Source organism: Coregonus lavaretus (assembly GCF_964263955.1).
Source record: "Coregonus lavaretus genome assembly, chromosome: 16".
Classification (NCBI taxonomy): Eukaryota; Metazoa; Chordata; class Actinopteri; order Salmoniformes; family Salmonidae; genus Coregonus; species Coregonus lavaretus.
The window spans coordinates 41,235,817-41,259,328 of NC_140003.1; the positions used below are offsets into that span (position 1 = coordinate 41,235,817).

Genomic DNA, 23,512 nt, shown 5'->3' on the forward strand with positions numbered 1-23,512 from the left:
TTGTCATATTACAGCGGTGTTATCTCTGTCACACACATACACATACACACAATGTCACAGGAAGGCCAAAAAGATCATCAAGGACAACGACCACCCGAGCCACTGCCTGTTCATCCCGCTATCATCCAGAAGGCGAGGTCAGTACAGGTGCATCAAAGCTGGGACCGAGAGACTGAAAAACAGCTTCTATCTCAAGACGGTTAAATAGCCATCACTAGCTGGCTACCACCCGGCTACTCAACACTGCACATTAGATGCTGCTGCCCGATATACAGTGGCTTGCGAAAATATTCACCCCCCTTGGCATTTTTCCTATTTTGTTGCCTTACAACCTGGAATTAAAATGGATTTTTGGGGGGTTTGTATTATTTGATTTACACAACATGCCTACTACCACTGTGAAGATGCAAAATATTTTTTATTGTGAAACAAATAAATAAAACTTCAGCGTGCATAACTATTCTTTAAGTCATACCACAGATTCTCAATTGGATTGAGGTCTGGTCTTTGACTAGGCCATTCCAAGACATTTAAATGTTTCCCCTTAAACCACTCAAGTGTTGCTTTAGCAGTTTGCTTAGGGGCATTGTGGAAGGTGAACCTCCGTCCCAGTCTCAAATCTCTGGAAGACTGAAACAGGTTTCCCTCAAGAATCTCCCTGTATTTAGCGCCATCCATCATTCCTTCAATTCTGAACAGTTTCCCAGTCCCTGCCGATGAAAAACATCCCCACAGCATGATGCTTTCACCACCATGCTTCACTGTGGGGATGGTGTTCTCGGGGTGATGAAAGGTGTTGGGTTTGCGCCAGACATAGCGTTTTCCTTGATGGCCAAAAAGCTCAATTTTAGTCTCATCTGACCAGAGTACCTTCTTCCATGTTTGGGGAGTCTCCCACATGCCTTTTGGTGAACACCAAACATGTTTGCTTATTTTTTTCTTTAAGCAATGGCTTTTTTCTGGCCACTCTTCTGTAAAGCCCAGCTCTGTGGAGTGTATGGCTTAAAGTGGGCCTATGGACAGATACTCCAATCTCCGCTGTGGAGCTTTGCAGCTCCTTCTGGGTTATCTTTGGTCTCTTTGTTGCCTCTCTGATTAATGCCCTCCTTGCCTGGTCCGTGAGTTTTGGTGGGCAGCCATCTCTTGGCAGGTTTGTTGTGGTGTCATATTCTTTCAATTTTTTTAATACTGTTTTTAATGGTGCTCCGTGGGATGTTCGAAGTTTCAGATATTTTTTTGTAACCCAACCCTGATCTGTACTTCTACACAACTTTGTCCCTGACCTGTTTGGAGAGCTCCTTGGTCTTCATGGTGCTGCTTGCTTGGTGGTGCCCCTTGCTTAGTGGTGTTGCAGACTCTGGGGCCTTTCAGAACAGGTGTATATATACTGAGATCATGTGACAGATCATGTGACACTTAGAATGCACACAGGTGGACTTTATTTAACTAATTATGTGACTTCTGAAGGTAATTAGTTGCACCATATCTTATTTAGGGGCTTCATAGCAAAGGGGGTGAATACATATGCATGCACCACTTTTCTGTTATTTATTTTTTAGAATTGTTAGAAACAAGTTATTTTTTTCATTTCACTTCACCAATTTGGACTATTTTGTGAATGTCCATTACATGAGATCGAAATAAAAATCCATTTAAATTACAGGTTGTAATGCAACAAAATAGGGAAAACGCCAAGGGGGATGAATACTTTTGCAAGGCACTTTAATAATGGAACACTAGTCACTTTAATAATGTTTACATATTTTGCATTACTCATCTCATATGTATATACTGTATTCTATACTATTCTACTGTATCTTAGTCGATGCCGCTCTGACATTGCTCATCCAAATATGTATACAGTATATTCTTAATTCCATTCCTTTACTCTAGATTAGTGTGTATTGTGTGTATTGTTGTGAATATGTTAGATATTACTTGTTAGTTATTACTGCACTGTTGGAGCTAGAAACACAAGCATTTAGCTTCACCCGCAATAACATCTGCTAAACACGTGTATGTGACCAATACAATTTGATTTGATTTGATTTGACACACCTATTTCCCCTGTCGCTCTCACTGTGCTCAATAATGTACAGTGTCCATAAAGACTGGAACAGTGCAATCTGATCTGAGCTGTTAGTTCAGGAAACACACAAAAGTAAATCAAAGGATTTCATTTTCGTAGTGACAGTCTATTGTAGGCAGTCCAATCCATGCATTTCAATACACGCACACACACACACACACAGGAACTCAAACACATACACATACAGAAACTTCTGGACTTTTTTGATACTAGAACATGAAAAACGGTTCGGTACTAAAAATGTTGTTACTTTCGGTACTTCTCTCAAATGTGTCTCACGTGGTCTACTGATTGAGAGAAGATCAGGTCTGTCTACCAGTGCAGCCGGTGGCCTTATAGCGCGAGAGCTCCGTGCCTGATCCACCTACTCATCGCTAGCTCTAGAAGCTAGCCTGTCCTGAGGAACCACTGCACTCACTGGGAGTCTGGGCTGCATTCAGTTATGCTGCACACAAGTTAACAAAACTTGAATAATGCAACACGGCATGTAGAAAATGTTGAAACTGTTAATTACTGTGCGCAAAACAATGTCTAGTACAGGCTAGAACACTTTACAATGCAATAAGATAGCGGTATCTTCCAGCTTCGTAGGCTAACATTGCTAGCTTACAGCTAAAGCTAACATCAATTCACTACCCTAGTACTTTATTGTGTGATAATATGCTAACCATAATGCTAAATATTGCTGATTTCCAAGCTGATTGCCACCAAAAACAATTTGGTGACAATTCTGTGACTTTGGCTAATACACCTTATTTTTTTGCCGTGGTATCGTTTTGGTATCGAGTATCTTGATACTAAACCTGGTTCTGGTATCGTGACACTAGGTTCAATAGGCAGTCATGAGTGACTCAGCCACAACAAACCCAAAATAAAATGGTTGTGTAACACTGATTAGGCATTCTGTGTGTGTTGTGTGTGTGTGTGTGTGTGTGTGTGTGTGTGTGTGTGTGTGTGTGTGTGTGTGTGTGTGTGTGTGACTCAGTCAGAGGATGTCAACAGCGGGGCCAGTCACAGGAGATGATACAACCACAGGAGATGCATCGGGATCATGTAACACAATGTGAGACAGTGACTTTACAACTACCGTATGAAGTATTGAGCACTGAGTAAGAGAAGCTTGCAGGCCTTATTGCACACGTCTCTGGTAGTAGCAGGCTAGGGATAGACAAGACTCCCTCCAGTCACCAGGCAATGTGAGGTTTAATATGAGCTGTAATGGAGTAATAGTTTCTGATGGGCCTTTATGAGGTCTGTAAAGAGATTACTGGCAGAGGCACAGGGAGGATGGGGAGAGGAGAGGACCGGACAGGAGGAGAGGAGCACATTGAGTCTCTTGTTTTGGTGTGGTGATGACATACTGGTGGGAGAGCTCCTCAAACCACAGCCCTGGGGAGAGAGGGAGACATGGGGGACAATGGGTGGACAATACTCATATGGAGGTTAAGAATTCCAGCTATATATCCACCGAAACCTAAAGATATAACATTACGCAAGAATGTAAACCGCATTGAGACTTAGTGAAAAGAGCTATATAAATACTATACATTATAATAATCCACTACTGGATATGTGGCTGCCATTGTAAGAATGATGCCTAGAAGGCATGTAGCAGATAGTGTATGATGTGCTGCTGTGGATAAACTGCTAGCACTTCCTTCCTGGAGGCAGTTGCAGACAGGCTGGTTACTGTGGTTACAGACACTTAGCTTCAGGACAGGACTTTACTTAGCTATGCTAGGTAGTGGCTTTGTTTACACCAATACAATACACACACTCACGCACGTAGCAGGAGTGGTCTGAATGTCCTTCAGATTCTGTGTGGTTTGTATGGATGGTGTTTTTGTAGGGGAATTATAGCTCCAATGGAATCCTGAAATGGTGGTTTTCTTGGAAATGGCTCCTCATGAGGTTTGCTCGTGTGTGTGTGTGTGTGTGTGTGTGTGTGTGTGTGTGTGTGTGTGTGTGTGTGTGTGTGTGTAGCCAGGGACATAACCCAGGTTACTGATTGTTTAGGGTGGGAGGAAATTAGTTAAGGTTCAAAAGGCCCACCAGAAATGAAAGAAAGAGAAAATGAACAGAGACCGGGGCGGAAGGAAGGAAGGAAGGAAGGAAGGAAGGAAGGAAGGAGGGAAATGTATTTCTAAAATACCATTAGCTGCATCAGCTGCTTGGACAGATGGATGTCTTGCCCTGTTTTACTCTGAGTCAGACACCAGTAGAATCACTCAAAGGAAAAGAGACGCTTTGGTCCCCAAATGTTTGATGTGGTCCTCTGTAGCTCAGCTGGTAGAGCACGGCGCTTGTAACGCCAAGGTAGTGGGTTCGATCCCCGGGACCACCCATACACAAAAAAAAAAATGTATGCACGCATGACTGTAAGTCGCTTTGGATAAAAGCGTCTGCTAAATGGCATATTATTATATTATATTATATGTCAGTTTCTCCATATGGATGAGGCGACAAAGGAGGTGAGGGCCCTGGTGGAGTGGTGCCAGGTAAATAACCTCTCCCTCGACATCAACAAAACGAAGGAGATGATTGTGGACTTCAGGAAACAGCAGAGGGAGCACGCCCCTATCCACATCGACGGGACCGCAGTGGAGAAGACGAAAAGATTCAAGAGTGTGCAAAGCTGTCATCAAGGCAAAGGGTGGCTATTTGAAGAATCTCAAAAATATTTTGATTTGCTTAACATTTTTTTGGTTACTACATGATTCCATATGTGTTATTTCATAGTTTTGATGTCTTCACTATTATTCTACAATGTAAAAAATAGTAAAAATTAAGAAAAACCCTTGAATGAGTAGGTGTGTCCAACCTTTTGACTGGTAGTATATACTTACAGAAATAAGACAGATCCTGCTTCTGCTGATTCAGTGAGCACCAAGCCTCATGCAACCGCATGTCGGATAAACAATTTCACAAATGTGGCTGTTTTGAATCTTTGCTAGGCTTTAATAAAGGCTTTACACATTTATTTTTATTAGAACATACTCTCTGGTATTATTTAGTGTTGTTTACACTGTTCCAAATTGTCCGAAAAATAATATTTATAATAATAATCCTCCTTTTTCTTGATCTCCTCCTTATTGTTATTATTACTATTATTATTATGATCATCATTATAATAAGTAATGTCATTATCATTAGTTGGCTTAGTATAGCAGCCTTGTATAACCACCATCGAGCTATAGGCCTAAAAGCGCATCCCGTTTAGTCTTAATACCGTAAATATTTCAATAGGCTACTTATATAGACTACAGTACTGTATCTATCAATCAATCATTCATTCGTTCATGTCACACAGCATACAAGTCATTCAGGATTTGAAATGCAATGAAGCATTTTTGTTTTAAAATAAAATAATAAGCGACCCTTGAATAATTAGCGCAAACAATAAATTAACCGTTCCATTTCGGAAATTGCATTCAAGAATGAATGCGACTGTTTTTAATCTTTGCTGTAATAAAGGGTTTACAAAAAAACATACAACAGACTCTCTGATATGCTTAACATTTATTTAGTGTTGTTTATATTGTTCCAAACGGTCAGAAAAATTATATTGTAATCTAACAGCACCTGTTTGGCACGCAGGGCTTGCTCCTTACCTCTCCAGTATTTTCCACAACTAGTCACATTTATTCAACACATCTGACTTCCCCTTTACCTCCTGCGCAACCAGTAAACATTCCCCCATTTCAAGTTTTTTAGTCAGGGACAGCCCTAGTGTGTGTGGTGTGTGTGTTTTCATTCCCCACCTTCTCCTCCTGGTATGTGGGTGATCTGCTTGTTGACTAATTCTGCACGTATGACACACTTTGAGTGCAGCTGGAAGGTCATGAATTAATAATGCATTAATGAACGAGTCACTTCGTCAGACAACAGGACCTGCTGTGCCTGCAGTCTCTGGACCACACACACACACACAGACAACCCTCTCCAATTCGCCTACCGCCCGACAGATCCATGAACGACGCAATCATCATTGCACTGCACACAGCCCTCACACATCTGGACAAAATGAATGCATATGTGAGGATGCTGTTCATTGACTACAGCTCAGCCTTCAATACCGTAGTGCCCTCTAAGCTCACCACAAAGCTCACGGCCCTGGGACTGAACTCCTCCCTATGCAACTGGTTCCTGGACTTCCTGACGGGCCGTCCCCCAGGCAACATCACCTCCTCCACACTGATCCTCAACACGGGGGCCCCACAAGGGTGCGTCCTCAGTCCCCTCCTGTACTCCCTGTATACCCTCGACTGCGTGGCCTCACACAGTTCCAACTCCATCATCAAGTTCACTGACGACACGACAGTAGTAGGCCTGAATACCAACAACGACGAGATGGCCTACAGAGAGGAAGTAGGCACTCTTATGGCGTGGTGCCAGGTCAAAAATGTAAAGTTCCTCGGCAAACATCTCTGATGAGCTTAAATGGTCAAACCACACGTACACCGTGGTGAAGAAGGCACGACAGCGACTCTTCAACCTAAGGAGGCTGAAGAACTTTGGTATGTCTCCGAGGGCCGTCACAGTGTTCTACAGGAGCACCATCGAAAGCATACTGTCGGGCTGCATCATCGCCTGGTACGGCAACTCCACCGCCGCTGACCACAAGGCTCAACGGAGGGTGGTACACTCAGCCGAACGCACCATTGGGTGCACACTAATAATAATATGCCATTTAGCAGACGCTTTTATCCAAAGCGACTTACAGTCATGCTTGCATACATTTTTTTGTGTATGGGTGGTCCCGGGGTTCGAACCCGCTACCTTGGCGTTACAAGCGAAGTGCTCTACCAGCTGAGCTACAGAGGACCATGCTTGACTACAGCTCAGCCTTCAATACCGTAGTGCCCTCTAAGCTCACCACAAAGCTCACGGCCCTGGGACTGAACTCCTCCCTATGATACTGGTTCCTGGACGTCCTGACGGGCCGTCCCCCAGGCAACATCACCTCCTCCACACTGATCCTCAACACGGGGGCCCCACAAGGTTGCGTCCTCAGTCCCCTCCTGTACTCCCTGTATACCCTCGACTGCGTGGCCTCACACAGTTCCAACTCCATCATCAAGTTCACTGACGACACGACAGTAGTAGGCCTGAATACCAACAACGACGAGATGGCCTACAGAGAGGAAGTAGGCACTCTTATGGCGTGGTGCCAGGTCAAAAATGTAAAGTTCCTCGGCAAACATCTCTGATGAGCTTAAATGGTCAAACCACACGTACACCGTGGTGAAGAAGGCACGACAGCGACTCTTCAACTTAAGGAGGTTGAAGAACTTTGGCATGTCTCCGAGGGCCATCATAGTGTTCTACAGGAGCATCATCGAAAGCATACTGTCGGGCTGCATCATCGCCTGGTACGGCAACTCCACCGCCGCTGACCACAAGGCTCAACGGAGGGTGGTACACTCAGCTGAACGCACCATTGGGTGCACACTACCTGCCCTCCAGGACACCTAGAACACCAGGTGTCTCAGGAAGGCCAATAAGATCATCAGGGACCTCAGCCACCCAAGCCATGCCCTGTCCTCCCTGCTTCAATCACTCAGACGTGGGCAGTACAGGAGCATCATGGCAAAAACTGGAAGACTGGCCAATAGTTTGTACCCTCAGACCATCAGGCTGCTGAATAGCCACCACTAGTCAGCTCCCTGCTCCCCCCTGGACTTCCTACTCCCCTGTCTCTGCCTGACACTTTCTGCCATGCTTCACTGGTCTAAATCAGTGACAATGGCCCATCCTTTATCATAGTAATCTGTGTCCCTCCCTAAACATCTCCTCTCTTTACCTCCACTGAACTAGAATGCACGATGATGCACTAAAAAAGCTAAAGTTTCACTCAACAGATAAGGGAGTCAAAACATCTCACAATATTAGGACACAGGCCTGTCGCCTCCTAACTCGTCCTGTAATGTTATTGCAAAAGACTGCTGTCAGTTGAGATGGAACGCAAACCAAAGACAGTGTTCCAGAGAGAGACCTCTCGGAAAATTACAATTCCAAATTCCGATCATGCCAGGGAAAAGCAATCAGACAGTTTGTGCCGTTATCTATAATGAAGCATGGAGGTTAGTGACCTGAAAAAGTGCTGCAGTCGCAGGGGAAGGGGGGGTCTCAGTAGTCTACACTGGCTTCCTAAGCTAGCTAAATCACATAGCCAACTGGCAGACTGTCTCAAATGTTATGATGGGAATGAGAAAAAATGTTTTATTGGGAAGGTGCCACAACGTTATGTTCCTGATATGTTCCTCAGCGGGATGTGCGAAAATGGTGGAAGGAGCGTTTTACTTGTCGCTGCACACAGAGAGCTGCAGGAGGCCATGTTTTCATGGGCTTGACAAGAGGGATAAATATTTCTGAGCTGAATGTGAGAACACTGCGCTAGCGTCTATGGGTAATTGGGCATGCTAAAACTACCCACTCAGCAGATTTCCCTCTCCTATCCCCAAAGAAAACCCCAACAGAGAGGTTGTGCTTGACACACGTGAGGATGTTGGTATCACCTGAGGTCTAGGCTATGGGCCGTATTCAATCATATCTAATATGTGGATGCAATTTGGGTGTGCATGGCAAATAATACATGCACAACACAAGAAATGTGCATTCTTATCAATGCAATAGACATGTGATTTCTCTTAGCTATCATGTGACTATGTGCACACTGTGAGAAGTGTAAAATTCTTCCTTAGTTGTTAATTTTCTTGAACTCTAAAGGCACAACGTAGATTCAAGCCAATGTCTTAAGTAGTTGAACATGTTATTACTCCAACCTCGCGAAAATGACAAACTGACATTTTTTCATTTTCGTCAAAACAACTTTATATTGAGTGCCTTTGATTTGACGGCCTGCAGATGGCCAGTGTGGTGCCAGACGATCATTAGACCCCATGATGTGTTTCTGCACACGTCGCCATGACATCGCCTAAAATGTATATTGGAGAAGTAGTTTATCTTCATACTGTATTGACTTTGACCACACTAATGCTAATGCTATTGAAAATGGACTTGTGCTCTTCCGTTATACAGTTTAACCCAAGCTAACCGCTAACCCTTCACCTAGCATGGGTCAGTGTCTCAAGCACGCAGGCACGCACGCGCACACACCCTAACCCTAAGCCTAAAATATCATTTTTACAAGTGAGGACTGGCAAAATGTCCTCACTTCTCTGAATTTTAGTTGGTATACTATTCTAGTGAGGACTTCTGGTACTCACAAGTATAGTAAAACGTGTACACACACACACACACACACTCCTGCCCACACCCCGCACACACAGAGCAGCAAAGTCATATTGGCTCTTTAAAGCCCCCCGAGTCCCTGACAGTAATGCACAGTAATTCACTCTATTCACTTTAAAGTACAGTAGACCCACTTCACTATGTGGTAAAGGACAAGGCCCATTGTTAAACACACAGTGAGGACATTGTTAAATACACAGTGGGTCTTGTAGGCAGGCTGTGAGAGCATTGATCCTGTTAATTCCTATTCAGTCTCTTTTGAAGCCGCCCATGCAGAGATGGATAAGAGGCAGGCTGGACGGAGCTGTGCTGGGCTACACTGAATTATACTGTAGTTTCCTGTACCAGGCCTGAGACTTCTGCATGGCCTACTGTGTGTGTGTGTGTGTGTGTGTGTGTGTGTGTGTGTGTGTGTGTGTGTGTGTGTGTGTGTGTGTGTGTGTGTGTGTATCATGGTTTCTGTATGACAGTGACAGACGGCTTTTGGCCTATAAAAAATGTGAAAAGCTGATGAATAAAATCGGCACAAGACAAATGTCAGGAAGAAGAAGAAATAATGCTTTTTAGCCTATTAATGTAAATGTAAATACCAGGTGATGTAAATACATTTGACTGGTCATACATTTCGCTCTATAGGTTCATTTGCATAATTTAGTGGAATTAAATAGACTACAGTATATTCCTTATGTATCTTATCACACCCGTGTCAGACAGCAGCAAACGGCAACGGAAGGCAGGCTTCAAAGCTGAACATTATAATACATATTATGAGGCATGTCTTATCTTGGTTCACAGATTATTATTACTATTAGATCTCCTCTCTTTCTTAATTTCTGTCAAATAAAATACAAATTTGATTTGTCACACGCGCCGAATTCAACAGGTGAAATGCCTTACCGTGAAATGGTTACTTACAAGCCCCTAACCAACAATGCAGTTCAAGAAATAGAGTTAAGAAAAATATTTACTAAATAAAAGTACAAAAATTAAAAATAAAGTAACACAATAAAATAACAATAACGAGGCTATATACAGGGGGTACAGGTACCGAGTCAATGTGCGGGGGTACAGGTTAGTCGAGGTAATTTGTACATGTAGGTAGGGGTAAAGTGACTATGCATTGATAATAAACAGTGAGTAGCAGCAGTGTAAAAACAAAGGGTGGCCATTTGATTAATTGTTCAGAAGTCTTAAGGCTTGGGGGTAGAAGCTGTTAAGGAGCCTTTTGGTCCTAGACTTGGCGCTCCGGTATCGCTTGCCGTGCGGTAGCAGCGAGAACAGTCTATGACTTGGGTGACTGGAGTCTGACAATTTTTTGGGCCTTCCTCTGACACCGCCTAGTATATAGATCCTGTTTGGCAGGAAGCTTGGCCCCAGTGATGTACTGGGCAGTACGCATTACCCTCTGTAGCGCCTTACGGTCAAATGCCGAGCAGTTGCCATACCAGGCAGTGATGAAACCGGTCAGGATCTGAGGATCTGGGCACCCATGCCAAATCTTTTCAGTCTCCTGAGGGGGAAAAGGTGTTGTCGTGCCCTCTTCACGACTGTCTTGGTGTGTTTGGACCATGATAGTTCGTTGGTGATGTGGACACCAAGGAACTTCAAACTCTCGACCTGCTCCACTACAGCCCCGTCGATGTTAATGGGGGCCTGTTCGGCCCTCCTTTTCCTGTAGTCCACGATCAGCTCCTTTGTCTTACTCACATTGAGGGAGAAGTTGTTATCCTGGCACTACAGTGCCAGGTCGCTGACCTCCTCCCTATAGGCTGTCTCATCGTTGTCGGTGATCAGGCCTGCCACTGTTGTGTCGTCAGAAAACTTAAATGATGGTGTTGGAGTCGTGCTTGGCCACGCAGTCGTGGGTGAACAGGGAGTACAGGAGGGGACTAAGCACGCACCCCCGAGGGGCCCCAGTGTTGAGGATCAACGGGGCAGATGTGTTGTTGCCTACCCTTACCACCTGGGGGCGGCCCGTCAGGAAGTCCAGGATCCAGTTGCAGAGGGAGGTGTTTAGTCCCAGGGTCCTTAGCTTAGTGATGAGCTTTGTGGGCACTATGGTTTTGAAAGCTGAGCTGTAGTTAACGAACAGCATTCTCACATAGGTGTTCATTTTGTCCAGGTGGGAAAGGGCAGTGTGGAGTGCGATTGAGATTGCGTCATCTGTGGATCTGTTGGGGCGGTATGCGAATTGGATTGGGTCTAGGGGTTCCGGGATGATGGTGTTGATGTGAGCCATGCCCAGCCTTTCAAAGCACTTCATGGCTACCGATGTGAGTGCTACAGGGCGGTAATCAATTAGGCAGGTTACCTTCGCTTTCTTGGGCACAGGGACAATGGTGGTCTGGGAGAGGTTGAAAATGTCAGTGAAGACACTTGCCAGTTGGTCAGCGCATGCTTGGAGTACACGTCCAGGTAATCCGTCTGGCCCCGCGGCTTTGTGAATGTTGACCTGTTTAAAGGTCTTGCTCACATCGGCTACGGAGAGCGTGATCAGTCGTCTGGAACAGCTGGTGCTCTCATGCATGCTTCAGTGTTGCTTGCCTCGAAGCAAGCATAAAAGGTATTTAGCTCGTCTGGTAGGCTTGCGTCACTGGGCAGCTCGTAGCTGGGTTTCCCATTGTAGTCCGTAATAGTTTGCAAGCCCTGCCATATCCGATGAGCGTCAGAGCCGGATTCAATCTTAGTCCTGTATTGACGCTTTGCTAGTTTGATGGTTCATCTGACGGCATAGCGGGATTTCTTATAAGCGTCCGGATTAGTGTCCCGCTCCTTGAAAGCGGCAGCTCTAGCCTTTAGCTCGGATGTTGCCTGTAATTCATGGATTCTGGTTGGGACATGTACATACATGTCACTGTGGGACGACTTCGTCGATGCACTTATTGATGAAGCCGATGACTGAGGTGGTATACTCCTCAATGCCATTGGATGAATCCAGGAACATATTCCAGTCTGTGCTAGCAAAACATTCCTGTAGCGTAGCATCCGTGTCATCTGACCACTTCCGTATTGAGCAAGTCACTGGTACTTCCTGCTTTAGTTTTTGCTTGTAAACAGGAATCAGGAGGATAGAATTATGGCCAGATTTGCTAAATGGAGGGCGAGGGAGAGCTTTGTATGCGTCTCTGTGTGTGGAGTAAAGGTGGTCTAGAGTTTTTTTCCCCTCTGGTTGCACATGTGACATGCTGGTAGAAATGAGGTAAAACGGATTTAGGTTTGCCTGCATTAAAGTTCCAGGCCACTCGTTGAGTGCGGTCTTAGTGCCAGCATCGGTTTGTGGTGGTAAATAGATGGCTACGAATAATATAGATGAGAACTCTCTTGGTAGATAGTGTGGCCTACAGCTTATCATGAGGTACTCTACCTCAGACTTCTTTAATATTAGACATCGCGCACCAGCTGTTATTGACAAATAGACCCTCATCTTACCAGATGTAGCTGATATGTCCTGCCAATGCATGGAAAATCCAGCCAGCTCTATATTATCTGTGTCGTCGTTCAGCCACGACTCTGTGAAACATAAGATATTACAGTTTTTAATGTCCCGTTGGTAGGATAGTCTTAATCGTAGATCATCCAGTTTATTTTCCAATGATTGCACGTTGGCCAATAGTACGGATGGTAGTGGTGGTTTACCCACTCGCCTACGAATTCTCACAAAGCACCCCAACCACCCCCTTTTTCGCCGTCTTTTCTTCACGTGGATGACGGGGATTTGGGCCTGGTCTCGAGAAAGCAGTATATCCTTCGCGTTGGACTTAAAATAAAAAATCTTTGTCCAGTTCGAGGTGAGTAATCGCTGTTATGATGTCCAGAAGCTCTTTTCGGTCATAAGAGATGGTAGCAGCAACATTATGTACAAAATAAGTTACAAACAATGCGAACAAACAAAATAGCACAGTTTGATTTGATTTGATGATTTGATTTGAATTGGTTAGGAGCCCGTAAAATGGCAGCCATCCCCCCTTGGCATTACATGTATAAGCCAAGCTGTCACATGAAACCGCTCGCATGTGCAGTGCTCTTTTGACCACAGTGTTTTCCCGCAAATTGCATTATGGAATGAATATTCACGCGTAACCTACTGCCTTGTGCGAATTGCTGCGCTTATAATGTGAAGAAATAATAGTTTATTAACATTTTAAGCTAAACGTTCTGATCTGTTGCATCCGACTCATTGCTTTTTAACGTTTTTTTTTTAATGTAGCCTAAGCATACTGGTTGGATGAATTTGGGATCTATCGTCCTGCAACTCTCCCAGAATCTGTTTGGAATACAGTGCTTTCGGAAAGTTCAGACACCTTCCCTTTTTCCACATTTTGTTAAGTTATTAAATAGCAAAAATGTCTGTTTTTGTTTTGTCATTATGAGGTATTGTGTGTAGATTGACAAGGAAAAAAACAATTTAGAATCAGAATAAGGCTGTAATGTAACAAAATGTGGAAAAAGTCAAGAGGTCTGAATACTTTCCAAATGCACTGTAGGCTAGTTCTTTCTCGAATAGGTCAACTTTTCTACTAAGGAGGATAGTAGATTGACATAGGCTAGTGATTTTGCTGTTTGATACTCGTCTTGTTGGCTGAGGAAAAGTAAATGTGGACAGTTATTCTAACATCTTCAAAGTGCACCTAAGAATTCGGTAAGAAGGACCGCAAATCGTTGCATCCTCGACTTGCATGTTCTGTTAATCTAAATGTGATTTGTGTCATTCTGAGCACCGTGGGTGGACGCCCTAATCAGGTTACGCACCCAATGCATATGGTGCCGGCAGATTTCACGGTAAATGTAAATGTTGCCGGTCAAATGTTCGGCACCACATTTTCCTAACGGAAACCCTGGTGTGTGTGTGTGTGAGAGAGTGTAACATGTAGAAGATAAGCAACAAAGGCCTTTCTAATGAAATAAGGTGGTAAACAGCAGTGTAATAGAATGAGCAGAACTCTACGCAGCTCTTATTTTCCAGTCCATCTTGGCACTGACACAATTTGCCTGAGCAAAGTCACAAAGTCCAAACATTAACATGCAACTCACCCACACAACCACACACACACACACACACCACCAGACACACACAAACACACACACACACAGGGTTCTGAGTCGTTCAGAGGCCTGAATATAAAAGAGTGTATCCTGAAGGTAAAGCACGTCTCAGAGTCAAACTAATGGACCTCTTCCTCCCTTTACAAACTCCTTTTCCCTCCCTCCCTCTCCATCCCCTTCTTCGGCCGTTGTATTGGGCAGTTCAATGGTGAGAAATGTCTTAGTCACGGGAGCAAAAATGTTGTGCTATCCAGGAGCACGAGTACAGGACATCAATAAGTTGCTCCCAAACATTTTAAACCTGCATCAGGAAATTGAGTCTATCATAGTTTGTGTGGGATTCAATGACATTATGAAGGGCAGCTCAGAACAGCTGAAGATGGATTTAAAAAAACTGATTGGGTCTCTGCTTGACACCAACAAGCACCCCATAATATCTGGCCCTGTGCCCTCCCTAAATCGTGGCATTGAACGGTTCAGCTGACTTTTAGCCCTCCATAACTGGCTACGAGACTATTGCAGCTCTGTGGGTGTAACATTTATTGACAATTTTGATACCTTCTGGAAACAAAGCTAGTTTTATAAAGAGGATGGGATCCACCCAAATCATTTGGGTTCCTGGGTCCTTTCACAGCATTATAAGGCTGCATTGAGACAATTACTTATCAATGACCCAAGCCCAGCTCAGTTAATCCCTACCATTGTGTTGCTGAGTTGTCATAATGCTTCAGTAAATGTACATTATCCCAGGGGCGTTGGAAGACACAGTGTAAGTAGCCCGTGGTCCCGTGTAGCTCAGTTGGTAGAGCATGGTGCTTGCAACGCCAGGGTTGTGGGTTCGATTCCCATGGGGGGGCCAGTATGAAAAAGAAAATGTATGCACTCACTAACTGTAAGTCGCTCTGGATAAGAGCGTCTGCTAAATGACTATTATTTAACCTAATTTATGTCCCTCTGCCCTGAATGCCTCTGCTGATCCTATAGCTATTGTATGCCGTAATAATGTGCCTATGAACCAGAGTTATACTGTTAGCACTGAGGCGGTCTGCCCTAGTAGGAAGTCCATTGTGTGAAGCTCACCCTGCACAAACATAAATAACATGAGCATGTCTATTTCTACCTACTTCCCAGTAAAGCAATGAAAACAATCAAGCATCCCAGAAAAGTGCTAAAAACAGCCCACGTTAATATATGTAGCTTAAGGTTCATGAAATCAATAATTTGCTAGTAACAGATTACATTCATATTCTGACAATCTCTGAAACTCACTTAGATAATACCTTTGATGATACAGTGGTAACAATACATGGTTATAACATCTACAGAAAAGGCAGAAATGCCAAAGGTAAAGGTGTTGCCATTTATATTCAGAACCATATTCCTGTAAAGCTTAGAGAGGATCTCATGTTAAATACTGTTGAAGTAATATGGCTACAGGTTAATCTGCCTCACCTAAAGCCCAGTCTGGTGGGAAGCTGCTATAGACCACCAAGTGCTAACAGTCAGTATCTGGATGTGTGAAATGCTTGATAATGTATGTGATATCTGGGTGATTTAAATATTGGACTGGCTTTCATCAAGCTTCCCACTCAAGAAAAAGCTTCAAACTGTAACTAGTGCCTGCAACCTGGTTCAGGTTATCAATCAACCTACCAGCGTATTTACAAACAGCACAGGAATGAAATCATCAACATGTATTGATCACATCTTTACAAATGCTGCAGAAATTTGCTTTAAAGCAGTATCCAAATACATTAGATGTAGTGATCACAATACAGTAGCCATTTCTTGGAAAACCAAAGTTCCAAAGGCTGGGCCTAATATCGTGTATAAGAGGTCTGTAGTTTTGTAGTGACTCCTATATTATTGATGTAAAAAATATTTGTGGTGTGTAATGAGGCAACCAGACGCTGCACTTGACACATTTATGAAATTGCTTATTCCAGTTACTAATAAGCATGCACCCATTAATAAAATGACTGTAAAAACGGTTAAATCCCCGTGGATTGATGAAGAATCGAAAAATTGTATGGTTGATAGGGATGAGCCAAAAGTAATGGCAAATAAGTCTGGCTGCACAACCGTTTGGCAAAAATACTGCAAATCGAGAAATCATGTCACTAAACTGAATTAAAAAGAAGAAGAAACTATACTATGAAACAAAGATAAATGACATAAAGAATGATAGTAAAAAGCTTTGGAGCACCTTAAATGACATGTTGGGCAAAAAGGCAAACTCAGCTCCATCATTCATTGAATCAGATTCATCACAAAACCCACTGATATTGCTTTAATGATTTTTTCATTGGCAAGATTAGCAATCTTAGGCATGACATGCCAGCAAGAAACGCTGACACTACACATCCAAGTATAACTGATCAAATTATGAAAGACAAGCATTGTAATTTTGAATCCTGTAAAGTGAGTGTGGAAGAAGTGAAACAATTATGACATATAAGCCACCGGGGTCTGACAACATGGATGGAAAATTACTGAGGATAACAGCGGACGATATTGCCACTCCTATTTGCCATATCTTCAATCTAAGCCTACTAGAAAGTGTGTGCCCTCAGGCCTGGAGGGAAGCTAAATTAATTTAGCTACCCAAGAATAGTAAAGCCCCTTTTACTGGCTCAAATAGCTGACCAATCAGCCTGTTACCAACCCTTAGTAAACTTTTGGAAAAAATGGTGTTTGACCAGATACAATGCTATTTTACTGTAAACAAATTGACAACAGACTTTCAGCATACTTATAACAAAGGACATTCAACAAGCACGCCACTTACACAAATCATTGATGATTGGCTGAGAGAAATTGATGATAAAAAGATTGTGGGAGCTGTTTTGTTAGACTTCAGTGCGGCTTTTGACATTATCGATCATAGTCTGCTGATGGGAAAACGTATGTGTTATGGCTTTACACCCCCTGCTATATTGTGGATAAAGAGTTACCTGTCTAACAGAACACAGAGAGTGTTCTTTCATGGAAGTCTCTCCAACATAATCCAGGTAGAATCAGGAATTCCCCAGGGCAGCTGTCTAGGCCCCTTACTTTTGTCAATCTTTACTAATGACATGCCACTGGCCTTGAGTAAAGCCAGTGTGTCTATGTATGCGGACGACTCAACACTATACACGTCAGCTACTACAGCGAGTGAAATCACTGGAACACTTAACAAAGAGCTGCAGTTAGTTTCAGAATGGGTGGCAAGGAATAAGTTAGTCCTAAATATAAAAAAAAAACTAAAAGCATTGTATTTGGGACAAACCCCAAACCTCAACTAAATATTGTAATAAATAATGTGGAAATTGAGCAAGTTGAAGTGACTAAACTGTTTGGAGTAACCCTGGATTGTAAACTGTCATGGTCAAAACATGTTGATGCAACAGTAGCTAAGATGGGGAGGAGTCTGTCCATAATAAAGTGTAGTTCTGCCTTTTTAACAACACTATCAACAAGGCAGGTCCTAAAGGCTCTAGTTTTGTCGCACCTGGACTACTGTTCAGTCTTGTGGTCAGGTGCCACAAAGAGGGACCTCGGAAAATTACAATTGGCTCAGAACAGGGCAGCACGGCTGGCCCTTAAATGTACACGGAGAGCTAACATTAATAATATGCATGTAAATCTCTCATGGCTCAAAGTCGAGGAGAGATTGACTTCATCACTACTTGTTTATGTAAGAAGTGTTGACATGCTGAATGTACCGAGCTGTCTGTTTAAAATACTAGCACACAGCTCGGACACCCATGCATACCCCACAAGACATGCCACCAAATGTCTCTTCACAATCCCCAAGTCCAGAACAGACTATGGGAGGTGCACAGTACTACATAGAGCTATGGCTACATGGAACTCTATTCCACATCAGGTAACTGATGCAAGCAGTAGAATCAGATTTAAAAAACGGATACAAATACACCTTATGGAACAGCGGGGACTGTGAAGAGACACACACACACACACAAGCACAGACACATGATAAGACACACCCTCCACACACACGTACACATGGGATGTTGTATTGGGTAAAGTGTTATGAAATGGTATGTCATGTTATATTTTAAATTGTATATAACTGCCTTAATGTTGATGGACCCCAGAAAGAGTAGCTAATGGGGATCCTTAATAAATACAAATACAAACCTCCCTCCAATCTCCCTCCTCTTCCAAAGCCCTTCTTCATCTTCCCCTCCTCCTCCTCCTCCTACTCCTCACTCCCATGCAGTCTTGGTCTTCGGATAGCCGCAGGGTGGATAGAGTGAATGGATCTAACAGCTACATGCCACACACACACACACACACGCACACTCACACTCACACACACCAACACACACGCTGATAGACAGACAGGATGTGTCCAAGGTCAGTGTTCTAAAAATGAGAGCTTAGACCAAATCCCGCTCATTCACACCCACAGACATACACACAGACACACCTAAATCTCATTCACACACACAGACACACACAGACACACCTAAATCTCATTCACACACACAGACACACACAAACCCTACTATTCCCCACACTGTTAGTGCTAAGCTGATCTATATAAAAGGCCTACGTACACTATATATACAGCAGTATGTGGACACCCCTTCAAATGAGTGGATTCAGCTATTTCAGCCACACCCGTTGCTGACAGGTGTATAAAATTGAGCCATTCAATCTCCATAGACAAACAATGACAGTACAATGGCCTTACCGAAGAGCTCAGTGACTCAACGTGGCACCATCATAGGATGCCACCTTTCCAACAAGTCAGTTCTTAAAATGTCTGCCCTGCTAGAGGTGCCCCGGTCAACTGTAAGTGCTGTTATTGTGAAGTGGAAACATCTAGGAGCATCAATGGCTCAGCCGCGAAGTGGTAGGCCACACAAGCTCACAGAACGGGACCGCCGAGTGCTGAAGCACATAAAAATTGCATGTTCTTGGTTGCAACACTCACTACCGAGTTCCAAACTGCCTCTGGAAGCAATGTCAGCACAAGGACTGTTCGTCTGGAGCTTCATGAAATGGGTTTCCATGGCCGAGCAGCCGCACACAAGCCTAAGATCACCATGCGCAATGCCAAGCGTTGGCTGGAGTGGTGTAAAGCTCATGGTGTAAAGTTTGGTGGAAGAGGAATAATGGTCTGGGGCTGTTTTTATGGTTCGGGCTAGGTCCCTTAGTTCCAGTGAAGGGAAATCTTAACGCTACAGCATACAATGACATTCTAGACGATTCTGTGCTTCCAACTTTGTGGCAACAGTTTGTGGAAGGCCCTTTCCAGTTTCAGCATGACAATGCCCCCGTGCACAAAGCGAGGTCCATACAGAAATAGTTAGTTGAGATCGGTGTGGAAGAACTTGACTGGCCTGCACAGAGCCCTGACCTCAACCCCCTCTAATACCTTTGGGATAAATTCTGGAATGAAATGTTCGACGAGCAGGTGCCCACATACTTTTGGTCATGTACTGTACATCATCACAATGCATCTAACCTGGACATAAAACCCTGAGGATCTGGAGCAGTACTAGATTTGAAAGAGATGCCTTTACAAACAGCTGTGTTGTTGTTCTGTAGGGTTTCCCCTTCCCAAAGTTAATGCACTTTTCTCCCAGGATAAAATCAACAGTCTACTTCTCTGCTTGTTAAACGAACAATCTCTGTACTCTAGTACGCCAAAGACTGATCAGACTGATGGCGTTGTTCAAGCGTTGTTCAAGCGTTGTAAATTGCACTGGAACTGACAGAAATAATGAGTGTCTGTGACTCAGGCGAACAGCCAGATGTGAAAGAGTCTTTACTGTTGTACTCCTCCATCTATTTCTATATCTGTTCTGACTGATCTTCTGATGGGATGGGATGGGCTGGTACTGGGACTGGGGTGGGATGGACTGGGCTGGTATTGGGACTGGGGTGGGATGGACTGGGCTGGTATTGGGACTGGGACGGGATGGACTGGGCTGGTATTGGGACTGGGACGGGATGGTATTGGGACTGGGCTGGGCTGGTACTGGGACGGGACTGGGATGGGCTGGGATGGGCTGGTACTAGGCTGGGATGGGCTTGGACTGGGCTGGGATGGGCTGGTACTGGGCTGGGATGGGATGGGCTGGTACTGGGCTGGGATGGGCTGGTACTGGGCTGGGATGGTAGGTGCTGGGATGGGCCGGGATGGGATGTGCTGGTACTGGTACTGGGCTGGGATTGGATTGGGACTGGGCTGGGACTGGACTGGGACTGGACTAGGATGGTAGCATGGTAAGCTATCCCCAATCCTGACCTTAACCATAAAATGCTAAACTGACCGTAGACCAGTATGTAGGGTAAACTTCATCCGACTGTGTCTGGCTCCATAGCCTTTAGTAGCAGCCTTGCTTGAGTGTGTGACATTGTACACACACACACACACACACACACACACAGTTACACAAACTTACACACACACTTACACACACAGCATTACAGGTACTTCCTGGGCCCTAAACAAGCCCCTGTCAGTGTGTTCTCAGTTTCTCACATAGGTTTCAGGCCTGCCTAAACATGTTAAGGTAGGGCCAGTGCCCAGCCAGTACACACAATGGTCTCACACACACAAACACGCACACACACTGGCCACTTGGAACATAACCTGATCCTGTCAATACAATGATTAATGTGTGGGAAAGGCACTCGCTAACGGCCTGAAAACCTACTATCCAATGTACTAGATCTAATGTACTGACAGCCTATTGTATAATGCATTTCAAAATGCTTTTTGCTGTTGTTTAGAGTAATGCAATGCCAGTCTCTTTCCCATTTGTGTAATCACAAAAAAAATCTCATCCCCATTACTACGTAATTACAGTGCAACTATTATGCAAATGATAGAGTGGAGAGGACACCAAGGCCAGGATGGAATTGACAGACAGGGTTCTAATGTATTGGGGCTTCAAGACTGCTGAACCACTAGTCATTCATCATCGTCCTCCAACACTGCGAGACTCATACCCACAAGCAGCTGTGAAGCGGGCTCAATACAACAGAATAAACAGAATCGAATGGAACGGTGCTGTCGCTCCAGCAAAATGCAAGCAACTACAACATAAGTCTAAGAGGGAAGAGAAATTCATCCACAGACAAGTAATCATGCATTTTCACTGGCTCTGAGATAATTCGATTTCCTGAGAGTGAGCAAATGAGGAAGATATTCTATTGTCGCAATAATTGCATGTAGTCTAGTCATAACTGCAAATGACAATATGCCGGTATACGACTCATGCTATTGTCTCATACCTATAAGAAATCACAGGCCATTACTTAGCTGACAATGCCAATAGAGGGATGCGTAGAAGGACAGTTATCTTGCACAGGAGATTGAAGGCTATTCATTAAATTGTGTAACTCAGACTTCGTAATATGCATGCACTCACTAACTGTAAGTCGCTCTGGATAAGAGCGTCTGCTAAATGACTAAAATGTAAATGTAAATGAACTGTGAAGTGCCTGCCTTGCATGTTGTCACACGCGCACACACACACACACACACACACACACACAGCTAAAAATGAGGTACAATGTCACTGCAGCGTGTAATAAAAGGCAACGTGACACTTACTTTCCAATGACCTCACACAGCTCGTAAACATCTTCAAACAGTACGTCGTCGTCCGCCATGGTCCAACGGGGCTGGGGAAATAATTCCCCCCAAATCTGTCCAGAAACGTATATTCCAAAGCAAATAACCACAACCGACGTTTACAAACTAGTTCTGTTCTCCGTAGCCTAGGCTACTTGAAGCGTAGACTAATCACCAAGTAGTTGGGAATAAAGCTTCCCCAAATTCCAACGGGTGGAAAATGATTGTTTCCCCAAAACGCTGCGACTCTGCGAGTGGTTCGGCTACAGGGCGAAGCTTCAAGGCAACGTGAGTTATTCAATAATCCCTTTGGCTGTCTCCGGTTCGGCCCCGCCTTGCCCGGGTTTCCCCGTTTCCTACCTAGACTACTTTCCTTGGAGCCTACTGTGGGAATGTCAAACGTTATAAACAACTTGAGTTGCGTGCCGGTCCGCTGTCCAGAACGCGCGTAGCCTACAACCCGCTGCAAAAACTACAGCTGACTACTCTGTATAGTTTGCTGAGTTGATAAACAAAACTAGCTATTTAGTGTAAATACTGTTATTCTAAAGAACACATCCGAAATATTGTACATTCTTCACATCCCAAAAGAGGTGAAAAGGTTATATAGTTTTGTCGCCCTTGAAAAGCGCGCATGGTGCCCGTGCACACGCGACTCGATCGGGTAGGTAAAACTATCTGTTGGAAATGGGATTCGGACAGAGGATCGTTCTAGCCTCTTTCGCTCTCTCTCGCTCTTCGCTCTCTCTTTGTCGTTGCTCCAATTTTCCTCTCTCTGTCGCTCCCGTCACATACAGTCATTAGTCGCGCCTCTTCCAGAGAGCTTCCAGAATGACCAAGCTCCTCCCACCCAAGGTTATGAAACTGCTACGCTTTCTTCCATTAGGGTTCCGCAGGAGCGGCTGCGTTCCGTGATCCCACCATTGAAACATTCCGTGCTTGAGCCAAGATGACGAAGCGGGAGCGCTGTTGTGTTTCTTTTTCTGTCGCAGTTTCTTGATTTACTTTTAATGAACCGCAAGTTAGAAGTGCGAAAGACAGCCCAGCACGCCCTAGTTGTCATTTAAAGGCCTGCTTATGAATTATTTAACTCAAACATAACTCATGCTGTGCAATTGAATGGGGATAATACATTGAGACTATAATAACATAACTATAACAGCCTTTCTGTGTATTGGTTTTGGCAAAAGGGAGACCTGACCAAGAGTAGCCTAGACCTCAACAAATTGACTGAAGCAAAAATAGGCTGGCACCCAGTCTATAGTACAATAACACATCAGATGATGGGAAAACAGCAAGGCTATTATACATCATCTGAAAACTCAGACACAGCTAGAACGCCCTCACAGAGAGCAGTAGTGCACTAATCATTCCATTAGGGTAGGGTGTCTGGTGGAGGACTTGTGTACATAGAGTGAAGTGAAGTCTAAACTTGAGGTCTCTCTCTCTCTCTGTGGTTGCCCATAATATAACCTTGCTGTCTATTCTAAATTGATCATACCCATTTGGTGACAAGACAGGTA

General features: G+C 44.1%; 1 protein-coding gene across 1 annotated transcript in view; it reads right to left on the minus strand.

Moving 5' to 3' along the window:
- Window positions 1-22,699, minus strand: part of LOC311143846 (peripheral plasma membrane protein CASK-like) — a 211,880-nt gene extending 189,181 nt beyond the window's left edge. The window contains exon 1 of the mRNA XM_084179723.1: window positions 21,969-22,699. Within this exon, the coding sequence (XP_084035849.1) occupies window positions 21,969-22,027 (59 nt within the window). The 5' untranslated portion in view covers window positions 22,028-22,699. The remainder of the gene's footprint in view (window positions 1-21,968) is intronic.
- Window positions 22,700-23,512: the final 813 nt, after the last annotated feature.